Source organism: Gopherus flavomarginatus, chromosome 19 (assembly GCF_025201925.1).
Source record: "Gopherus flavomarginatus isolate rGopFla2 chromosome 19, rGopFla2.mat.asm, whole genome shotgun sequence".
NCBI classification, from domain to species: domain Eukaryota; kingdom Metazoa; phylum Chordata; order Testudines; family Testudinidae; genus Gopherus; species Gopherus flavomarginatus.
The window spans coordinates 19849346-19872231 of record NC_066635.1 but is presented as its reverse complement, the minus strand read 5'-3'; the positions used below and the strand labels follow the sequence as shown (position 1 = coordinate 19872231).

General features: G+C 37.6%; 1 protein-coding gene across 3 annotated transcripts in view; it reads left to right on the top strand.

The window, feature by feature from the left end:
- Window positions 1-22886, top strand: part of BRIP1 (BRCA1 interacting helicase 1) — a 196402-nt gene that overhangs the window by 38366 nt on the left and 135150 nt on the right. For all 3 annotated transcript variants that reach the window (XM_050928766.1, XM_050928767.1, XM_050928768.1), the window contains exons 9-14: window positions 855-1054; window positions 6497-6629; window positions 7195-7349; window positions 8329-8500; window positions 8608-8748; window positions 9202-9363. In XM_050928766.1, the coding sequence (XP_050784723.1) occupies window positions 855-1054; window positions 6497-6629; window positions 7195-7349; window positions 8329-8500; window positions 8608-8748; window positions 9202-9363 (963 nt within the window). The remainder of the gene's footprint in view (window positions 1-854; window positions 1055-6496; window positions 6630-7194; window positions 7350-8328; window positions 8501-8607; window positions 8749-9201; window positions 9364-22886) is intronic.

The following is a 22886-nucleotide window of genomic DNA, read 5'->3' as shown; positions in this document are numbered from 1 at the left end:
GACAACCTTACCCTTGGCTTAGACAGTGCTATGTTGACAGAAGGGTTTCTCCTGTCGACCTTGCTACCGCCTGTTGGGAAGGTGGATATCTATGCTGAAGGGAGAAACTCTCCCGTCAGCCTAAGCGGTGTCTTTACTATGTATTATAGTGGTGCCTCTGCAGTGTTGTAAGAGTAGACAAGCTCTAGATTTTGTTTGTTGCACTGACTAAAGTTAAAGCAAGATGAATAAAGAATGTGATAATGGCACATGGTCAACTTAAAACTACATTCCTATCTGAATACTTCCTAGTGTTACAAGTAGCATCTAAATTAAAGAGATTAAAGAATATTTTTCTTTTCTTTTGCAATTTCTTTATTTTGTGCATATGACAGTACCTCTGGTAATAGTGAGTTTCACTGTTTTTTTCCATTGTAACTAATCAGTTGTGTGGATTTTTTACACAACAACAGAAGAGAAACTTCTGGGATGGCGTAACTACAAAAAGTGGGCATGGGGGCTTAGGGAAGGTGTAAAAAGTGAAAATACTTTTATTTCATTTAAAAAAAAACACATTTCAGCCTGTCTGTCCTTTTTGCTATTAATTATACAGTACCATAAAAGTACATTTTACAAACCCTCTGCCCCCATAGTATTTACAGGTAACGATCAAATTCTGTCACTTATGCTGGCACCAGGTTTCAGTTTTGTGAAAAACCTAGCTAGTTTCTATGCTGCAGAAATTCTGTCAAGCTCTGAAAAAATCACTTTTCATAGCTTGCACAAGTGATACAATTCAGACAGATAATTTTTTTAAACATGAACCTACTGGCTGTTGTTTACTCATTTTACTGGACAATTGTTGTCTTTTGCAGATGGAGATTAACTTAAAAGAGCAAGTAGTCATTTTAGATGAAGCTCATAATATTGAAGATTGTGCACGGGAATCAGCCAGTTACAGTGTTACAGAAACACAGCTGAGATTTGCTCGAGAAGAACTTGATATCATGGTGGTCAACAACATCAGACGGAAGGACCATGATCCCCTGCGTGCTGTGTGCTACAGTCTGACAAAGTAAGGCCTATTTAAAAAAAGCAAACAAAATACCCTACTGCTTATAGTCCTTTTATGCATATCATGTACTAGAAGACACACTGCATAATTGACAGATATACCTCAAACACTATAGTCACCAAGCCAGACCTCTTGTTTTTCTGATTTTGGGCACCCAAGAAGGATTTGTGGCATTTATGAAAAGTAATTGTTTAATGGATCACGGGAATATTTTCAAAAAGTCCGATTTCCAGAAGTGACTTAGGCTTCTAAGTGCCTAACTCACTTTTTTCAAAATGGGATTTAGGTTCCTAGGTCATTCAGGTGCTTTTGAAAATTTTGCTCCAAGACTTTGGGCAAATCCATCTAAATTTCCTGTGAATTTCCCAATCAGGCCAATCACAGGGATTTTGTAAGAATTAATGTTTGTAAAATGCTTTGTGAGCCTTCTGTGGAAGGTATTATATCAGTACAAAGTACTGTTAAGTCCACATTAGAGAAACTTATGTTCCCAGAGAAAATCTTCCACCCTGAAGGTAGAGAAAAATTCCATGCAAACAATGTTTCAAGAGTTGTGAGAGTAGACATCCTCTGCTGGTTTAGTAAAAGACAATTGGAGTTTGCTTTAACTAAAGGCAGGGCAGGTAGCAACGCCTATAGTTAAAGCTACCCAACACTTTTCATTTGCCTGTAATTTTGCCAAATACAAACCATTTGGGCTGATAAAATTTGCAAGGCACGATGTCTGCCTAAGGCTGAATTTTTTTTATTTTTTAAAGTTTCACCTAAAATAACTCAGCCATTTCTGAGAACAAGGTCAGGGAGAAATGTTCTTTTTTCCTGGTTAAAAATAATAAAATCTTACAACTATTTTGCTCAGACTCTCTAATGCCTCCATGCTTCAGAACAGGGACTTGAAATTTCGCAAGTTGGGGGCACCTTGGTGTCAAGCATCCCTGTAAAAATTTGCCCAACTCTGGCCAAGTTATAAGGCTCTGAAAAATTGCAGTGTGCATATGCTCAGTAGAGACATGTTAGTGTTTGGCAGCTAAATTCTCCGAAGATTCTGTCTGCACTGATCATGTGCTGCCCTCTCATAGCTTCTGTCTGTGGCCAGACTGTGCTTGTTTTGGTCCCACAGACCAGCTAGGCGTGCTCTCTCCCTTGGCTGCAGGCTGCTAGGACTTTCCCTGCAGTTGTTCTTTCCAGAAGTCACTGTGAAGCCATGCACAGGAACTGAGAACAGGGAGAATCTGTTTTATCAGTGCTCTCCCTGCTGGTTGTGGAGTGGAAGGAGGCAGCAACCTAACTTGAGTACACAGTGGTGAGGAACAGGGGCAAGGCATAAGGGATAGGAACCTGAGGGGTGCATGGTGGGGTTAGGAGCAAGAACTGGCAGGGAGGAACAAGGACAGAAGATAGAGGAGGGGAGAGGAAATAAGAACAAAGGTGGAGGGGGTCGAAGGACAGGAGCTGTGGAGTGGAGAAGATCAGAATGGGTGAAGAAGAACATGGACAAGAGTTGGGGGCGCAAGACAAGGAGACAGAGCAGATGGGCAAGGGCAGGAGCTGAGTGGGAGGAGGACAGGTGTAGGAGCTGGACAGGGCGGGTATAGAAGCAGAATGGGCAGGGAGAGGCTGGGAGAACAGGGGGCAGAGGGGTCTATAACCACAAGAACTTGGAACTGAACCCATTATTGATGAGTCTTAGCATTCCTTTGCTGTCTAGCAAACAGCTGTGAAACCCTGTAGTAAAATGTCTCTCTCTGTTTCCATCTCCTCATGCCAGGTCTTCAGAGAAGTAATAGCTGTCTTCTATTACCAGTAACTCCATTAGCTTAAGTGGTGGTGGATAGTGTTGTGGATCTAAAGATCCCAACCCTGCTGATGTTGTGGAGGATGCATGTGGTCAGGGGTGAAAGTAATGCTGAAGACTTACCGGTGTGGGGACTGGGGGGCGAGGGTGGTCAGTGTCCCCCAGCCATCCCTTCCAAGCTTCCTGGCCCACGCCACCTGGGGCTCCAGCGGTGATTTAAAGGGCCTGGGGCTCCAGCCTCTGCCACAGTAGCAATAGCGGTGTCCGGAGCCCCGGGCCCTTTTAAATTGCTGGTCCCGTGGCAGCTGCTTCCCCCCCCCACCCCACATCAGCAGCCGGGAGGGGCAAAAGGGGCAGCGACATTAAAGCCAACTGGGTACGGGCTGGTACATGGTGCCGTTTACTTTTACCCCTGTGGTTCTACATGCTGCAATTGTGTTTTTTCAGTGTTTAAGTTTTTTAAAAACGTAGGTATTTTTTATTAAAATTTCCTATATTAAAAGAATGCTAAGGTTTCAGAGTCAAGCATTTGACTTAGGAAATGACAGAATGCAATACTGTTTTTTTTTTTTCCCTACTGGGCCTGTCCTTTAGTGCATAGGATGGATGGGACTGAATCATGGTTGTGTAGTGAATGAAGCTCATGCCTGTAGGACCTCTGCCTCATTTGTTGCAGAATTTGAAAGGTTTATGGTGTATGAAGCAGGGAACTGCAGTAAGAGAAAGCATAATTTTGTGGTTAAGGCAGTTTAATGCCACCACAGAGCTGATTGGAAACTGGAATTCCCATTCCATGGGAAATTCTGAAATGTTAAGAATAAAACTCATTCTGAAATGGAACAAACAATTGAAATTTCTTGAAATTGAAAAATTCCAAAGTTTTTTGTTTTGAAAAATATAGAAATAATATATTTTTTGACCTTTCTAAGTGTTTCCGAGGCTCCCAGAGTTGCCGGGATAATCTGGGCTTTTTGAGGAGCCTGAAAATAAGGCTGCCCAGACTCCCAGCAGCCCACCTGCCTGAGAACTGGGCAGCTTGTGGAGTCTAGAACATAAGAATGGCCATTCTGGAGCAGATCAATGGTCTATCTAGCCCAGTATCCTCTCTTCTGACAGTGGCCAATGCCAGATGGAGTGAACAGAACAGGACAGTTTATCAAGCGAATCCCAGTTGTCCTGTCTCAGCTTCTGGCAATCAGAGGACTAGGGACACCCAGAGTATGAGGTTGCATCCCTGACAATCTTGGCTAATAGCCATTGATGTTTCTTTCCTTCATGAACACATCAAATTCTTTTTTGAAGCCAGTTATATTTTTGGCCATCACAACATCCCCTGGAAGTGAGTTCCACAGGTTTATTGTGCATTGTGTGAAGAAGTACTTCCTTATGTTTGTTTTAAACCTGCTGCCTATTAATTTAATTGGGTGACCCCTGCTGAAGATGTAAATAACACTTCCTTATTCACTTTCTCTACTCCCTTTTTATAAACGTCTGTCATATCTCCCCTTCGTTGTCACTGGGCAGTTTGAGAGTCTTGGAGACATGGATGATAGTCTGACAGAATATTAAAATTTTCCTGCAAAAAAATTTAAATTTTGCAGAAAGTCAATTTTCTGCCAGAAAATTATTCCACAGAAAATGCCCAACAAATTTGAAGGGAGAATGGAAATTTCTCTGCTCCTGCTACAGAGTTTCTGTGTGATGTTGAGCAAGTCAGTTAAATCAAAAAGCAGCCAAACTCCACCACCATTTCATTCTCCTTTGTGTTTTGACTGTACAGTGCCATATATAATAGCTAATACTGTAATTTAAATAATAAGTAACTGGTACCCAACTGTGCATGTCCAAATATTCCAATTAAATAATTTCCTCCTTTATTCAGAAACCTATCTGAACAGTGGAATAACAATAAGAAATAACAAAAGTGGCTTTGTTTATATTAACTGAGCTTATCTTAGTTACATTTGGGACAAGCATTTTGTTTTAATATTGGTCTGGGAAGTGTTGCTCATTTAGGAAGTCACTGTTTATATTAGAGATTAGGTACACCTTCAACTTCACCCTCCTTTCTTTTCCATTTGGTGCCAAGGGTTAACTTTTGTGTGCCACTGAGACAGAATAATTTCCCTGTGGTCACTAATTCTTCTTTGTTGGGTCTTTCAAATGTTAAACTTCTTAGCAGCAGAGGAGACCAACAACGCTGGAGATTTGACCGCCTCCGGCTTTTTAACCTTATTAGAAAAACTCAGGTTGATTCTCTTGTCAAGTCTGCCAACTGTAGGGAAAGCAGTGGGTGGAAAGCAAGAGACTGAGTGTAAATGACCAATAATTAGTATTATCTTTTTGCACAAACTGGCAGGTCTGGGCCCATTGAGTGAGTAACAGGAAAAATTCTACATCTGTTTAAAAAAGTCTCTTAAGTGCTTTCTAGAATCAAACATAAGCCCATGTTTTAGTGCCCTTTCCTACACTTGAAAGGATTTGCCAGTTCCCCTAGTGGAAACACAGCTTATACTAGCAAAAGAGTTCTTGCATCCTGTGTTTCTTCCTCCATGGCTGTAATGAAGGGATGTGGTTTAATTAGGCTGATGTAACTCATCTTGGAAATACTTCACAATGAGCTGTATGGTGCAGGTTGTCACTCTTTTTCCTTAATCATACCAATTACAGAGGTAATGAATGGTCTTTAAAGCATAATAGCTTAAAATAAGGATTGGTGCAAGGCTACACAAATATTTCCTATGCATTCCTCACAAATTAAAGAAACAAGTTATATTTTTATGCCCTTTTAAAATAAAGTTTAAAAAATAATGTATGGGGCGGGGGGGGGGAGGATGTCAACACTAGGGGACAGATTTTTCTCTGACATCCACCAGCATACATCAGAAGTAGCTCTAATTAAAGTCAGTGCAGTTCAAAGGTATAAAACTAGCAGAAGAGAGAACAGAATCAGACCCTAAATGCAGAGCCCTCAACCTTTTGATTAAAGATATTAATTTGAAATAAGTACCGTGTATACTCGATCATTAGCCTGTTCCTTTATAAGCCAACCCCACAAGATGGTTAGGTAAAAAATAGCAAAAACTGTATGACCCTTTCATAAGTCGACCCTATATTTCAGGGATTGGCAAACTTTGGCTCCTGGCCCATTAGGATAAGCCTCTAGCGGGACTGGACATTTTGTTTACCTGCAGTGTTCACTAGCATGGAGCCCCTCAGCTCCCAGTGGTTGCTGTTTGCCGTTCCCAGCCAATGCAAGCTGTGGGAATGATGCCTCTTTCCGCAGGTCCCATTGGCTGGGAATGGTGAACCGCGGCCACAGGGAGCTGAGGGCCTCCATGCCTGTGAATGCTCCAGGTAAACAAAACGACGATGTATTAGCTATTCTATTCAATGATTCCATAGAGTTTAAAATCATCAAATTTTGGTGTAGACATGTTTATAAGCCGATCCCTGCTCTTTGATGCATCACTTTTTTACCAAAAATATTAGGCTTGTGAATGCGTATATACGGTATTAATAATATCACAGGAGTATGGTACAATTTGTGAAGCTCATTCAGTTTTGCTTCATGGAAACGATCATACAAGATCATTGAAATTAATGCAGGAATGATTTACAATTATTATTACTGTCTTCATTTGCAGTTGGCTGCAGGAAAGCTCTGGTCAGCTTAAAGAAAGGGGATATGAAACCTCCTGTAAAGTTTGGAGTGGAAAGGAAATGCTCGCCATTTTGCACAATATGGGAATAACAAATGCTACATTTCCTATCTTGCAGGTAGAGTTTTCTGTTACACAAATTATTATAAAAATGCATAATATTTGATTTCATGTTTTAAAATACACGTACACTACTTTTTTAACTTCAGTCCAGTTTCTCAAAGCTGTCTTAGAAAAGTGTGCATGATGAAAATCAAAGGTAAATCCACAGAAACTAGTACAATCACACCTGCATAAAAAAGTGCCAATGGCGAATCAAGTTCTAAATCTACTGAAGTAATTTATTTTCAAAGTAGCAGACACTGACCTTGTTACAATGGTCTTGTAATTACTTTATTTCTGTTTTAACAATGTAGTGACTCTTAGTTCTGTCTTTACTGACCATCTACATTCAGATTGACTAACAAATCATATTTAGTGCATTCTTCAGCCAGTCCTTTATTTCTGTACAGTACCAAGCACAGTGAAAGCACTGAGTTAAGTACTAAGATTTTTATCTTCAGTCTAACTTCTCTAGCCGCATTGAGAGAAGTTGTTTTAAAATACCGTGAACACTTTATTTGTATGCATTTGTTTTGGGAAGTTTTTTAAGATGATATTAATGAGGAGTTTGCCTGTTGCAGAAACATTTTGCAGCTGTCCTTGAAAAAGAAGAAAAAGTATCGAATCTTCATGAAGGAGATGTGCTTATTGAGGTTCCTATTGTGAGCCCTGCCACTCAAATTGTGCTAAAACGGTTATTCATGGTTCTGCTATATCTTTTTAAAGATAACAACAGGTTGGTGGAAATATATAGCCTGAATTGTGGACTTTTTTTCATTCTCCTTTCTACCAGATATATTTAAATTGCAAGTGAGTGCATTTTTGTAAACATCTGATTGTTTATATGAAGATGGAAAGATGGCAAATGTAAATATGTCCCCTAAGTCGTTTGGGTAGTTTTGGTACCCATGATAAAGAAAAAGTGAGCACTTGTAGGAGCCAAGCAAACTGGAGGCATGCATAGTACAAACATGTTCCTGCTTCTTTGCCAAGTTGTCTCTTTCTCAACTATTCAGCACCTCTGCTATTTATTTCAGTGTCAGGTTTCTCCTGAGCAAAACCTACCAATTAAACAGGATTGTGCCAAAAAAATTTCTCATGTGGGTAAACATCCAGTAAGTAGTAGGTTGATATCACCAAATTAATTTTCTTTTTTATATAACTAAAATGTTGAGTATGGTTTCTCTAAAGGTCAGACTAGAATATTTTCTTGGCATGTTGCCTAACTCCAGTATGCAATTTAATTATTTTAAATTAACATTAAAGTGATCTAAAAACTCTTTTGATACCTTCACTCTTAAAGCTACTGTAGCTATTAAATATTTAGTTTTAGAACTAATTCTGTAATACATGGCTTAGCAGTTATAGGGGCTCTTTGTGTTTCTTAAATGGGAAGCTGTATAACTTTTGAACCTTATATCTTAAATCATAGTCTTTGTTTAGCTTTGTGAGCCTTCTGTGGAAGGTGTTATATCAGTTTGGTGTCATACATTCTTCCATATATTGTATGCACAATTGCCAGCTCATTTTATTACAGGCAGAGTTTGGTACAGCATTAGGCTGGATGATTAAGGTGGACCACATTCTGTCAACACTGGTTTTGGTTTTTCAGAGTTTAATGCAGAACCCACTTGACAGATATTATGAAATATATTTAACAAACACAAGTGCAGATTACATCTATTTACCAGTTATATTAATTTACTTCTGTGTAGATTTGCAGATGACTACAGAGTTGCTTTGCAACAAACATATGTTTGGACAAATGAAAAGCAATTTGATATTCCAGATAAAAATGCTTTCTTTGTACAACCAAAACATCAGAAGAGTTCACGGCAGAAAACAGCAGTCCATACGCTTAACTTTTGGTGCTTGAATCCAGCTGTGGTAAGCTATGTACAAAGTGAACCAGCAACTGACCCTTTATTTGATCACAAATACAAATATAATAGTTTGTATTGATTTTACAAAAATTTTTTTTTAATTTTCCCTAGGCCTTTTCAGATTTAAGTGGTAATGTCAGGACAATTGTTCTAACATCTGGTACGCTCTCTCCAATGGACTCATTTTCTTCAGAACTTGGTGTGAAGTTTGCTATCCAGCTTGAGGCAAATCATGTTATTCATAACTCACAGGTAAATGTTTGCAGCATTGCTTTCACTCCTGAAACTTTAATATTCATTATAAATGGCAAGTTAAAATGAAGACCATATAAACTCGTTCTATTTCTATAACTCAAAATGGAAAGAGTAAAATAGACATTTACTTGCATTGAGAAAATTGTCAACTAAGTGTTTAAATGAAACTATACTTGATATATAATAATCCTAAATAAAAGTAGTAATAATAGGAAAGTAGTATTATTATTTCACCAGTACAGCTAAAAAGTAAACACTTTTAGCTGGTAACAGCACCTCTCACTTTGGTAACTTTTTACACTCCATTCTCTCTGTTTATTGATTTTATATTTTTGTTTCTTAGCATTAGTCTGTTCAGAAATAATCTTAATATTTTGTTTACTTCAGTTTTTACATTTCTCTATTAATTTGGTGTAAATATGTATATAAATTGAAATATTAATACAACAGGTTTGGGTTGGCACCGTTGGGGCAGGCCCCAAGGGTCGGAAGTTGCATGCCACATTCCAGCATACAGAGACCTTTGCATTCCAGGATGAAGTGGGAGCACTTCTGCTTTCAGTGTGTCAAACTGTTGGCCAAGGGGTCTTATGCTTTTTGCCATCTTATAAGGTAAGGAAATTTTAATTCATATTCTTCTCTCTTTTAAAAACACACTTAAACATTTTCTCTGTAACTTTTTATCCCTGTACATCAACAGCAGTGTTCATGTTGGAATTGCTTGGATCCTGTAGTTGATTGGTTACAAGTTTGCTTTTGTGCAATGTATGTTTTGTTTCATTATAGAAATTGTAGGAATATTATTGTTTTGATCACAGTTATCCAGAAAAGACTGGTTTGGGCCTCAGTGCAAGTATGCTTATGTGCATTTGGCATCTGTTTAGAGATCTGAGTATGAAAGTAAATCTTGAATAGAAGGTGTCACAGTTCAGGGCAACTTTGCCCATATTCCCCCTCCATCGTCCAACAAGGGCACCTACTCTTAGGCTTCCAACTCCCCAGCTGTCTCCTTTCTTGGGCAGACACACCTCTTTCCTCTTTCAGACCAAGGTATTTCCAGGCTGCACAGTGTCCTGCCTATACTCTGGAATTCCCCAGTAAGACAGACTGCCTAGCAGGCCTGCTTTGCCTTCTGCTCAGAGGCTCTAAACAGCATAATTGTCCACTGGTTTAAGTTACCACACAGCTCTTTCTAAGTAAGTGCATTTATTCTTAAGGTAAAAGCATATTAAAAACAAAGAAAGAACCTAGGTGGATGCTAATAAGCTTACTAGAAATCATCATCACCATCTCCACAAGGGCTCTGGTCAATATCAATCCTTCCAATCCTTCCCTGAGGTTTAGGGCCCTTCACTTGGACAGAAGATCCTGTCTGTTTGTTGGATCAGAAAGAAGGCCCTGAGACAATTTAAAATCAGATTATTTATCCAAAAGTCCTTTCTTGTCTGCTGGTCTCTAGAGAATCCAGTTGGAATCAGTATATGCCTCTTTCAAGGTGGTGGTACCTCTCCAGACATGTTACAACCTGAATGAATTTGCCTAATTCCCCCCACTCCTCTTCCACCTCCCTCCCCCCCCCCTTAGTTCCTGGAAGGCTGTGTTCCCCCTCCCCCATGGAATTACATACAGTCCCTGGCCCACAGTGGTACATACACTTAATACAGTAAGATTTAACTTAATTCAATAAGCTTTGTTCTGGGTATTGCAGGAAATTGCCATATCTGTTGCAGAAGGAGGAGATGTTCAGTGTTTTTCCTTGAACTGTCTCCATGGTCTAGCTTTTTAAAAAACTCTTACCATTAAGTTGCCTATCATCAAAGGCAACTTTGTCATGTGCATTGACTCAGCAATTAGGATGCCTTTTGCATTTTCTTTATATGCAGTTTGTATAATATACAGCCATTTCATTTCTCTTTCTTTTGATTATTGTTTCATTTCACTTCACTATGGATTTTAGCAGTGTTTTATTGAATCAAGTGGAAATTGCACAAAGCCCACTGTCCCAAGGGATCAATTTTCTTTATTTCAAAGCATGTATTATTAAATTTTATTGTTGATAGGAGGGTGTATCATATGGCTAAGACTATACCTCAGTGATAAAAAATGAAAGTTCATATTCTTTTCCCATAGTTCTTATCGTTGTACAGAACTCAAATCTGAGGAACAGAATAAATGTGCAATGTAATTAGGAGTACAGGTCTGTTTGTTTCATCAAACTGTAACTGTGGTTGGATTGCAGTAAACAATTTATTAAAATCAACAGTGGTTTAATGTAAACCTTTTAAAAATCAAAACTGGTATCACTGGAAAAACTGCACCAATTTGGAGTCACTGATGCAGTTCAAGATTTCTCACCACTTTGCTGATGTCAGAAGTCCCACAAGAAAGAGTAATTTAAAACCTGAAGTAATGGATATAAAGAAAGTGTCCTTTTGAGTGACACACTACTTACATTATGTATATTTTAGATCTAAGGGAATACCAGTTCTTTATCTTGCCTGATGTCCATAAAGAGCTGCAGTCATCAGTGCAATTACTAGAAATAACCATTAGGTGACCACATTAGACCATACAATGTAGAATTGGTAGAAAAAGGCAGACTATGAACTATAATCCATCATTCTAACTCACGAAACCACATGTATAAATATGCAAGACTAGCAAGCTGAAAATACATCTTAAAATGTCTTCTAATCTTATAGCTAAAATTGACTACTAGCCATTTTTTCAGTTTGTGATGTATTTATGTAGAGCAATAGTTGTGACAATGGTACTGTATATGTTGTGTGGAAGTTATTTTTTGTGTGTATAAACAAGATATTTGCTAAAAAATTCTTTTTTGAGAGTAAAACTTATCTCCATTGAAAATGCTTAGAGACCTTGAGATCAGAGTAGTAACTGGCATGTTTAGTAAGAATGAAAGAAATTGCTAATGAGCTCAGATTGTCCCCTCCGACTTCAAAACCCCAGTTGGCCTTATGCTTCACTGAAAGGACTACTGACCAAAAAAAAAATTAAGTGCATGTCTACGCTGCAGTAAAACACCTGTGGCTGGCCCAGGTCAGCTGACTTGGGCTCAGGCTGCAGGGTTATAAAATTGCAGGGTAGATATTTGGGCTCAGGCTCGGGGTCTCAGAACCTGGGCTCCTGCCCGAGCACAAATGTCTACACTGCAGTTTTAGAACCCCACAGTCCAAGCCTGGTGAGCCCAAGTCAGATGACCCAGGCCAAAGATGGGTGTTTTCTTGCAGTGTATGCTATGGAACAAGTGATTTTTCTAACTTTTTCACATTTAGTATCATAATCATCCCTGGAGTGTGGCACTCCAGATATACACTCGTATCTATTTATATGTGTTTTGATTTGTTAAGAAGTGCCTGCCAGTATCTCTAGGCACACAGACCAATTTTTTCCAACTGAGGGGCTTAAAGTGAGGCACTGACATAAAAGTGGCCTGATTTTTGTAAATTGAAGTTGCAAAGGAAGCACTGAGCTAGAGCATTCCAGCCAGCCAACAGCAGAGCTTCTGTGTGAGCTGTGGCAGCTCAGTGGCTCTAAAAATGATAAATCTAGACAAACTAGAAATTCATCTATAAAACTAACATTAGAACTGAACATCTCATCACATCACTCAAAGACTCCCCCCTCCTGGTCTAACTTAATTAAGCTAAAATTCTAAATAAATCAATCCGTATTACAGTACTCCTGGATCCGAAAACTCAAGCCCATCAAACCAGTAAGAGAGAAATATGTTCCCCTCTCACTCCAAAGTATAAACTGGGACTGAAATAGGAATGGTGTTAGTTCTCAGAAAAACTAACCTATTCCAACAGGAAATGTGATATCCCACAACAATGATTTAGCAAGAAAACATTACCTTAGAATTTATTCAAATAATATTAATCCTATCTAAATGTAAATGATGCAGTCAGACTTTTCAGAGCATAAGATTTACTATACCAGATACAGTCCATGAAATATAGAATCTTGCCTCTGAAAATCCTGACAGAGAACCTCTAACTGCAAGCTGGCAATTATGCAATGCTGTACATGATGATGGAGAGAAATTTCCTCTTATACCTGTGAAAAGTTTACAAAATTGAAGCTTTTTTTCCATTTTTTGACCATATTAATTTCCCAGTTGTACAAGACAGCCTGATGCAGAATGAAAGAAATGGCATAAAAAGGGGCAGCAGTAGAGAAATATGGGAAATGTGATTTTAAAATATCCTTATTAGTTAACAGAATACTGCATCAGGAAGTCCTCAGGTTAACATAGGAAAGCAAAGGTCCACAACACCAGGGATCTCTTGAGCCATGCTGCTGTAGGAACCATCTTGGTTTTCCTTTCTCTATCCCTCCCTTTGTCAGGCCCAGGTGAGAGGTGCTGTCTCTCTGTGAGTCCAGTTTGTGGCATGAACACTGTCACTGTATCCTTTTGTTCACCAGTGCAAGGCCATTGCTCTGTTTCCCTATTGAGAGGTGAGGAAAAATCTCCTCTTGGCCGTTGGTTGCTAGGTGGGACTATACCACCTGCTGGTGTTTCCAATGTCTCTTTTGGATCTTTCATTCACATGTGGAGCCCCTATTCAGTTGGTTAGTGAGTGTGGTTTCAAGCCAGCCAGTTATGTAAGTCCAACATCTTGTCCTTTCCCTTCGTACTCAGTGCACAGTAGTACAAAGTACAGAGGGAAACTGAGGTGCACTGGGGAAGTTTAATACCTCTGAAGTTTAAGACATTGTGGAGATTTGCTAAATAAATGTGCATGTCTCTCTTTTTTGAAACATGTTAATCAGCTTGTTAGTTCTCAAAGGGAGAAGCATCAGGAGCTGCTACTTCATAAATGGAATTAATTTAATTTCCCACAAAAGCACATTATGTATTTCCTTTATTTAGCACTTTAAATGTTTTCTTCCTTATTTATATAAAGAGAAGGTGTCAGGCTGAAACTAGCCTCTGAATATTAGAGTTTATAAAATATCTGCGTATTGCCTTTTTTGGGGAGAGCTCTGAAGCTATGATTTAACACTCAGGCCTAAGTGTAAAGAATGGATGTTGTAATAGTAGTTATTGATTTGGGGAGATGAAGGAACCATGCTACTTGATGCAGTTTGTAACTATACAGTGTCAAGTGACTAGAGCCAGGAAATAAGGAGTAGTCTATTATCAGTACCCATGTGTTGCACCTTTATTACATGGTGTCAGAAGTAAAAATTATTTATGGCAAAAGTGGAGCAAATGAAACCACCTGAATCCCCCAGTCTGGAAAGAAATAATTAGGAGTCAGCTATAATGTAAGTAAGTACATTTCTCTCTGAAGATTTCAAATTACTTCACAAACATTAATGAATGTGTCCTTCCAAAACCTTGCGAGGTAGGAAAGTGTTATCCCCATTTTACTGCTGTGGAAATTGAGGTGCCAAGAAATACAGTGACATACTCTAGATCACACAAAAAGTTTATCAGAAAAGAAATGCCCCAGATGTCATGTGTCCTGACCTTAAGAACAAGTAGCAGCAAGTTTGAAAATGTTGATGTGCTAATAAGGAGATGCCAGTCAAAGACTGCATTAAACTAACCATATAGAGAGGAAGCTGGCTGCTGCTGATAAAACATCTCAGGTGAAATTTATGTGACCAATGCTCGTTGCTATGGAAACTAGCATCATACTTATTTACTGCTTCCAGTGCTAACAGGTGCAGAAAGCATCCATTAAAAGCCTCAATTTTTCTGTCAGTTGCAAGTTTCAATTTAGATATACTTTCCTTTTGGGGGGGGGCGGGGGGAATCAGTGCCTCTTGCATGTTTCTCCTACTTCCATTGAATTGTAGTGGTGATTTGCCCTCATTCCACTCAAGTCTGGCTCTTAAAAATAAATGTTTAGAATCTATAGTCGTGTTTCTCAATGACCAGTCTGTTGACTAGCACCAGTCCCTGAGATCTCCTTGACAGTTTAGGCAGCAAGCAGGTCCCTGATATCAAAAAGGTTGAGAAACACTGATCCGTAGGACATTACCCCACCATACTATAACAATTTTAATGTATATAAAATTTTGAGCCCAAACTACTTTATAGTACCCCATTTAAGAAGAAGTTTTTGACAAGCAGAGAAGATAGTTTCCAAAGCCCTTAATATCAGCTGTATTTTCTCTCTCCCTTTCCATATATTTTGTCATATTAACTGGACTAATAAAATAATAGATATAGTAGTTACATATTTTATTATTCAGTTTGCCAAGCTTGATTCAATCTTTAACTTTTCTTGTATCATATTTCCTTGTAAAAGAAGCGTATAATATCCCACTAAAAATGTTTTCTCCTTATACATCTAATATGAATAATTTCCGTAAATTACAGTTGTCAATCACCAGTAATACTTTGAAAATTCTGTATAAATAATCTGTATTCTGATTCTTCCTTTGTGATAGATTCTTGCCTAGAGAAGGTAAATATAAATATATTAAAAGGAACAAACACTTTTTCATTCATGAAGGTACCACTGTGATATGATGATAGAACACTATGCTTGCACAGAAAGTATGCTGTTGGTCTAACAAAACATTGAGAATATATAAATCTGTATATATTTTCACACAATTGAAATATTTCAAACGTGAGATTTTAGTGTTTTGTCAGTTGTGAACAATGGGAAGTAGAGATTTCACGATGAGTATTCATTCTTCAGCATGCAGCCTATATATTTACAATGAAAAATTAAATTGAAATATATTTGTCAACTGTGCCTTTTTCTACTAACTATGATTTCATAAATTCTGAATGTTCAGACTCCAAACTGGAAGAGCTCTTTTGGAATGAAGCCCTAATGAAGCAATTATGTGCAGTATTTAGCAACATCTATGGCAGAAATACAATGCCCTCATTCAGTGGAAATTTCCTCCTGCTCATCTAAAGGAGTGACATCCTTTTGTATTTAAAAAAATGTACCTTTCGCAGCCTTTAGACACGCACATACATTCAAAAACATAATTTCAACCATAATTTCATTGAGAATGTCAACTTGACACTAAGCTGTAAATGGAAGTCCAACTCCCCTGAATCATCATCCTGAAGCAAAAGTATGATCAGCAAACTAGGGCTTTTCTGTTCTCTCTTTGATTAGTGGGGGCATATATTTCAAGACTGTTGCTTCCTGCAAGTCCTCAGTGAGAAACACCCTAATTGCAATCCACCAGAGTAAATTTCTGGGAACTTTTTCTCTAAACTTTTGGAATGGGTATGAAGACAGAGAAGGTTCATTACATAGCCAAGACCCAAACCACTTGTAGATTTAACAGTCAGCACCTTGGATTGTGCCCAGAAACCAGTTTGAAGCCACAGACTCTATATAGAATACTGGTATAATATTCTCAGCAAAATGGGTGAAGAGCTGCATTTTGTACTAGTTTGAAGTGTGAGCGGTCTTCAAGAGCGCATACAGCTTATTGCAGGAATCTATCTGGAAGCCACAAGTGCATTGATATCCATACTAAACAGCTGGAGCACTGTGTTCCCTTTTCCCACTAACACCAATCCTACCTTATTCAGACCAATCCTCTGTCATCTCGCTCTCATCCAAGCGTCAGAGAAAATATACCAATAATTCAGATTGTGTGTATCTGATAATTCCAGTTCATGTTTTACCTGCCTCATCTGCCAGTTGTTCAGTAACATTCCCTAAAAAGGAAGATTCAGAATTGACATCTAAGATTAGTGTGTGTTTGTAGGCTGATTATGTCCAATATACCAGAGCCATAAACAGTTGTATCGAAAAATCCCCACTTGATTTCTCATAGCAGAAAAAATTCAACCTCTGAGTATGAAGTTTCACTTTGAACATAATACTAAATACTAAGAACTTCTACTCTTCATAGCCTTTCAGCTGTGAAGAGGCTTTGTGTGTGTGAGAGAGAGATACCACAAACACACAATCTGAATTGTCTTATATTTTTGTAAGATATCGTGCACCTGTATGGATACGGAATAGACATTCCATCTGCTACATTTTTGTTATTGTGCTGTGATCAATGATCCTATATAGGGAACTGACATAACTGACATAAGTGAGCCCAGGTCATTCTCTCTTGTGAGGATAGTGAGGCAGGAAATTATTAAGCTAGCACCTAAGAGGGGTTATGAGTTTTCTTAAATAAATAAAAATGTTTAAAGGATTTTTGGAGTCATCAAGTGGTATATATTGTTAGCTCATGTACACACATTATTATTATTATTTATTATAATTCCTGCTACTTTTGTCCTCCCTTGCTCTTCCCTCTTATTGTTTGTTATATTCACTTACTGCATCTTGTTTTCAATTATATGGTAGTTCTGTGAGGCAGGAACTATATCTACCTGTATGTTTGTACAGAGCCTAGCACAATGAAGCTCCAATCATGATCAAGGCCTTTGAGCAATGCTCTGTGTGTGTGTGTGTATAAATAAGGTATTAAGAATAAACAGCATATAAAACGTTCGTTTTTAATATAAAATTTAGAGGGATGATGAAGTAGTTTAATTCTGTTTATATATGAAATATCAATAAATACCTACTTACAGATTTAAAATTTTCTAAGTAAAATAGCCTTATAAAATGGCTTAACCTGAGGGAAGGAGTTGATTGGCTGATAAGTAAGTTCAGCTTCTGTGTATTTCAATAGATCACCATAAGTTTGGCCTTGTTCGCCACAGAATTTTATATCAACATGCTCACAGAAAGAAAGGAAAATTAGTATGTGTGGGAGGGAGAGACAGTTTTGTCTTACGTTGTATATTCAGAAAACTGTTACTGGATTTAAAGTGCGTTAGTCTTTTAGGGTATGTCTACACAGCAGTGTAAGCCTAGAGTTAGTGGGACTCAAGTCAGCTGACGTGTCATGGAAACCCTGGGCTTGAGCATCTACTTGCATTTTAACCCTAGGTTAAGGATTTTCTGACCCATTCTGAAACCTAATGCTCTGTGGCATCCACACTGCAGCACACAGACCAGAATCAAAGTAACTCTATCTCAAAGTGCCTAGTGCTCCCCCACCACCTCAGTGTCAACACTCTAGCCCTATGAATGTGTTGCACTGTGGGAAAACTCAAGTAGGGAGGTTTGATTTTTTTTACCATATTCAAATAGTATTTCAGTAAATAAAAACAAGACTTTTCTTAATAAAACCCCTATTTAAAAAAATGCTGTGTATTACATATGCCAGATATCTGAGATTAATAACCCAGTATAGTAAAATATGCATATGAGATGGAAACAATGCATCTCACACGATTCTCTCATAGCTTCACATCCTGTTCTTACATATTGAACTTGCAGTAATGTACAGACAACCAAAATTCTGTCACTTTTACTTTGAAAGTGTTTTTTCAAATTTGGATGAATCTTACATTTATTAAAATACAAGTCTGGACAATTTTTGAAATTTAATACATTACTGGAAAACAAACTGATGATATTATGCAACAAAAATGCATTTATGTTAAAATCAGTAGCAACTCTAGCAAAAACACTCTATAAAAGAGAATATCAGAAAGTGAAAAGATTACTCAGAAATCTAAGATGCTTTTAAACAAGATTAAGATAAGGGCCATTAGGGTTCATGTCGCCGACCTGTCTGCATTAAGATATATCTTGCCTGGTGCCTGCATCTGAGATGATTCATTCAATATGTGTCATATCAAAGTCAAAGTACCCAGCAAGGAAAAGAATGCTAATGCTTATAAATTTTAGTAATGATCCATCATGATGAGTTAACTGACCTTTCTTTGGGATCTATTTACAATAGATTGTAATATTTTAGTCCCTTCTATGAGCTCCTGTTGATTTCATAACTTTTAAAATAAAATTTTAAAATAAGACAATTGTTCAAAAGTGTTTTGAGTTTCTCAATTTACAAGCTTCACTAATAAAAAAAAATTAATTGAAGCGTAATACATAGTTTTCTTTGTTTTCCTCTTTCTTCATTTCCTCCTTTACCTTTCAAAAGGCAAATGTCTTCCATTGATTCAGACTTTTTAATCATATTTCCTCTACATGTGATATTCAGGACCTTTTTCAATATGTTTTAACTTTTCAGTTGGTCTGGCAAAGTTCTGCTTGACAGTTGTAGGGTGATGGTGTCTAATGTACAGTATGCTGTACCAAATAGCTGTATATAGTGTGTGTAGAAGAGATTTCATCGATGTCATGAGTTCTAATCTAAAATGATATAAAATAGTTTAGGGTGTTTTTTTCTTGTGAGCCTCTTAGAAATTGTTGAACTTGATTCAGGCCTTAAAACTATTTTATCTAAAACCTATTGTGTATTTACATCTGTAATTGCTGCTTTTAAACTGTAATTTTCACAGCAGTTGTATTATTGTGTATTGCAATACAGAATTGATAATTCTTTGAGGTTCATTCTGTAACTATGGTGCCATATGGAATCATTTTGCTTGGACAGATCAATAGCAAAAGCAGTAGTGATCATGACACAAGTAGAATAGATAATATCTGAAAAGCCACCAATCCTTTGTTATATTGCATTCACATGAGACCTTTTAGCCATATAAAATTTCCAGCAATTGAGCCATTTTTTGTTTTAGGGTGTATTTTTAAAATGGAAAAGAATGTAGAAGGCTTGTGACTTGTTCATATTTTTCAAAACAGTTTTAAAATATTATCCACTCTACTCCATTCTTATTAGGCTTCAGCTGGAGTATTGTGTCCAGTTCTGGGCACCATATTTCAGGAAGGATGGGGACAAATTGGAGAGAGTCCAGAGAAGAGCAACAAAAATGATTAAAGATCTAGAAAACATGACCTATGAGGGAAGGTTGAAAAAACTGGGTTTGTTTAGTCTGGAAAAGAGAAGACTGAGGGGGGACATAAGTGTTCAAGTATGTAAAAGGTTGTTACAAGGAGGAGGAAGAAAAATGGTTTTTCTTTAATCTGTGAGGATAGGACAAGAAGCAATGGGCTAAAATAGCAGCAGAGGAGGTTTAGATTGGACATTAGGAAAAACTTCCTAACTGTCAGGGTGGTGAAGCACTGGAATAAATTGCATAGGGAGGTTGTGGAATCTCCATCACTGGAGATTTTTAAGAGCAGGTTAGACACACACCTGTCAGGAATGGTCGAGATAATTAGTCCTGCCTTGAGTGAAGGGGACTGGCCTAGATGACTTCTTGAGGTCCCTTACAGTTGTATGATTCTGTGATCATGTTTGTCAACTGCTAGACAGTGTGATATGGAGTTGTTTGGAGAGCCAGACCTCCTAACATATCATGTACTGACTCAGGTTAATAATTTGAAATATTATTTTACTTTCTGAACACTAACTACTACAATATAAAGAGAAAACAAAAATATCTGGCATAAATATCTGGCCCTACATCCCTTCAGTTCCTGCAGTACCTTTCTCTCCCATAGCCTCCACTAAACAAATCTTTCTGGTGAGGCTGGATGTTGCATCCTAGAGAAGGTTCTCAACATATCTTAATCTTAAAGGAGCAGTGCTTTCCCTGCTGGAGTTCACCTAGCCCTTCACCAGGCATTACAGTTGGGGGAAAAAGGGGAAATACATCAGAATAATAGTCAATATTTACAATAGGTAAAGTAAAGGGAGAGAAAAAGAAACTGACTAATGCTACTTCTAGGATATAGGTAACTAATGAACTCTGGTTCCACCAGGGAGAAGCCTAGAAGGTTACCCAATTCTGAGCTGAATTCAGTTCTTGAAATAGTAATCTCCTTAACCAGATGAATTTAATAAACACACTTTTAGGTCACCATCACAGGTGGAATTAAACTTGAGATCAAGCTATAAAGATAAAAATATCATTAGGTGCAATTCACAGGAGATGTGGATTTTTCTGAAAGTTCATACCACCTCAGGTTCCAAATGTACCCGGAAGTTGCAATACCTGTACTTGTACACAGGGCCAGGTAAGACATACAGTAACTCGAAGAATACATTCATTCCCTTATAGGTAGTTCATTTACAAATGTATAACTCACCAGTATTCTGCAAACTTGACTTATTAATCTGTTGATTAAAACTTTCAAAAGGGAGTTGATACTAGTTTGCAACAAGGTTTTGAAATAGTCAATTTCTTGAATCTTGACTAATTGTCTGACAGATTATTTAAAAGAGGGTTTTTGTTAATACCTGTCCTGAATTCTACCCTTTTCTTTTTGTGGCTTATTGCAAAACCAAATGATCTTAGAAGCAGAATCAAGCTGCAGCAACATCTTTACTTCACATATTGGTCTTGAATCTTGATTTAAATCTGATATTTCTTGCTGACGCAGTACATCTTAACATGAAACTCCCTCTGTGAAGAATTGGAGATTTTAGTGGTTGGTCAAAACAAGAGTCTGTCATGATATGTGTATCATAGGCTTTCTTTGACTTGCTATAATTCAGTAGAAATGTGTAGTAAATCTAGAGAGAGGAATGGACTTTCAGTGTCCTCAGTTATAGACAGCTGATATATATCTAATAGCTTGGTTGTGAGCAGTGTTCATTTGGGGGAAAATGGCTTCAAATAGGAAGATAAAGCAAAGTATGAAAGAATTTAGGAAAATGTATTGGCTTTCAAAGTGGTAATTGTATGCACTTGCTTGAGAACAGCTATCCAAGAGTTTTCTGTTGGGAATAATCAAAGAGTAGAGTTGTGCAGGAAAGGTTTAAAAAAAATCTTAGTTGATTTTGCCTGGCAGGCCAGCTCTTCACTAATGAATACTTCTACAGAAGTTGAACATTATAAACTAAGTCTTTCTCTTCTGGGACACATTCAGTTCAAAAATGAACTTGAAAAGTTCTCTCTTGTGCAGCTGGGAGAGTGAAATTGTTTCAGTACTTTGCCATTAGACATTCATTCAGTCCTGTTCTATAAGTCATTTAAGTGCAAAAACTTGCACTGTTGCGGAGAGGGAAAGGTTGTACGACTTGAAATATTGTGTTCTTGTTAAGAAAAATGTGGTTTCTGCTACTGATGTCAGTAGTTGCATCTAATGTTTTAGAACCTATTAAGAAAATATTTGAATACAAAGAAGAAAGTTTTCATAGTTTTTCTTGTGGCTATCAAGGTTTCCACTAAATGTTTTTGGAAAGATGTCTGTCTGGTGCTATAGTCCAGACTTGGATACTTTTTTATGTCCAGTGTAGACTTGGCTTCATTACCTTTTACACCTTTATGAGTCTGATGCATAAACTGTTTCCCTTAAGGTACATTTTGCATCCACTGCTAATTTCAAAATAATTAGCACAATCTAAACTATTTTCTCTGCTGTGTCTAGTCATTACATTATGGGGCTATGTTGCATGTAAAACTGGTACATCAGGAATTTGGAACTATTAGGATAAGTATCTCATTCTGACTCTATATAATGCTCACTTTTTATTAGAGATCTCCAGACTTATGGAGGATGGTGGTGGTTTGTTTTTGAGACCATAATGTTGTCATGGTAACATGAGATCACAGAATTGGATAGTTTCAAAATGTCCATATTAGGTTTGGTATATCCATTGTAAGCAGGTTCTGGGGTGGTATCTCATTGAGGTTTACTTGGAACGAACTATAGAAGTAGTTCTATGTTTAAATTTCTATAACAGGATCATAAATCTCTAGTACAAAGCATAGGACCTTTTTAGCTTGCTCCTTTATTTTCTTTGTTGAGTAACTCAAACTTTTTCTCCCTTTTGCTTCTTTTTCTGTAAGTACTGTATGTGTTACAAATTTTTGGAGTTTTTAGTATTTTCTATGGCCTGATTCTGCAAACACTGAATAAGTAGCATTCATGGAAATGGTGATTTTCATATCTTGCCAGAATTATTGATTAATGAAGTTCAGCAGCACTGTCTATTGTAATTATGACTTATTTAAAACTTCGTATTGCTCATTTTCTTATAACTTCTGGATGTGTGTAACTGTCATTTAGTGTATGGAATAAATGGTCTAAGGGGATTGTTAACAATCTGGAACCTTTCACCTCTTGATCACTAGCTCAACTTCGGTATAAGTTTTGTAGTGACCAAAATAAGTTAACCATTGGTTGCTGAACAGCTGTCTATTGTGAGATAAATTAGATAGTTTCAATCCAGTCACTAGTGAACCTATCCCCACATCTTGAATTGGCACTACTCTGCACTCAAGTAAG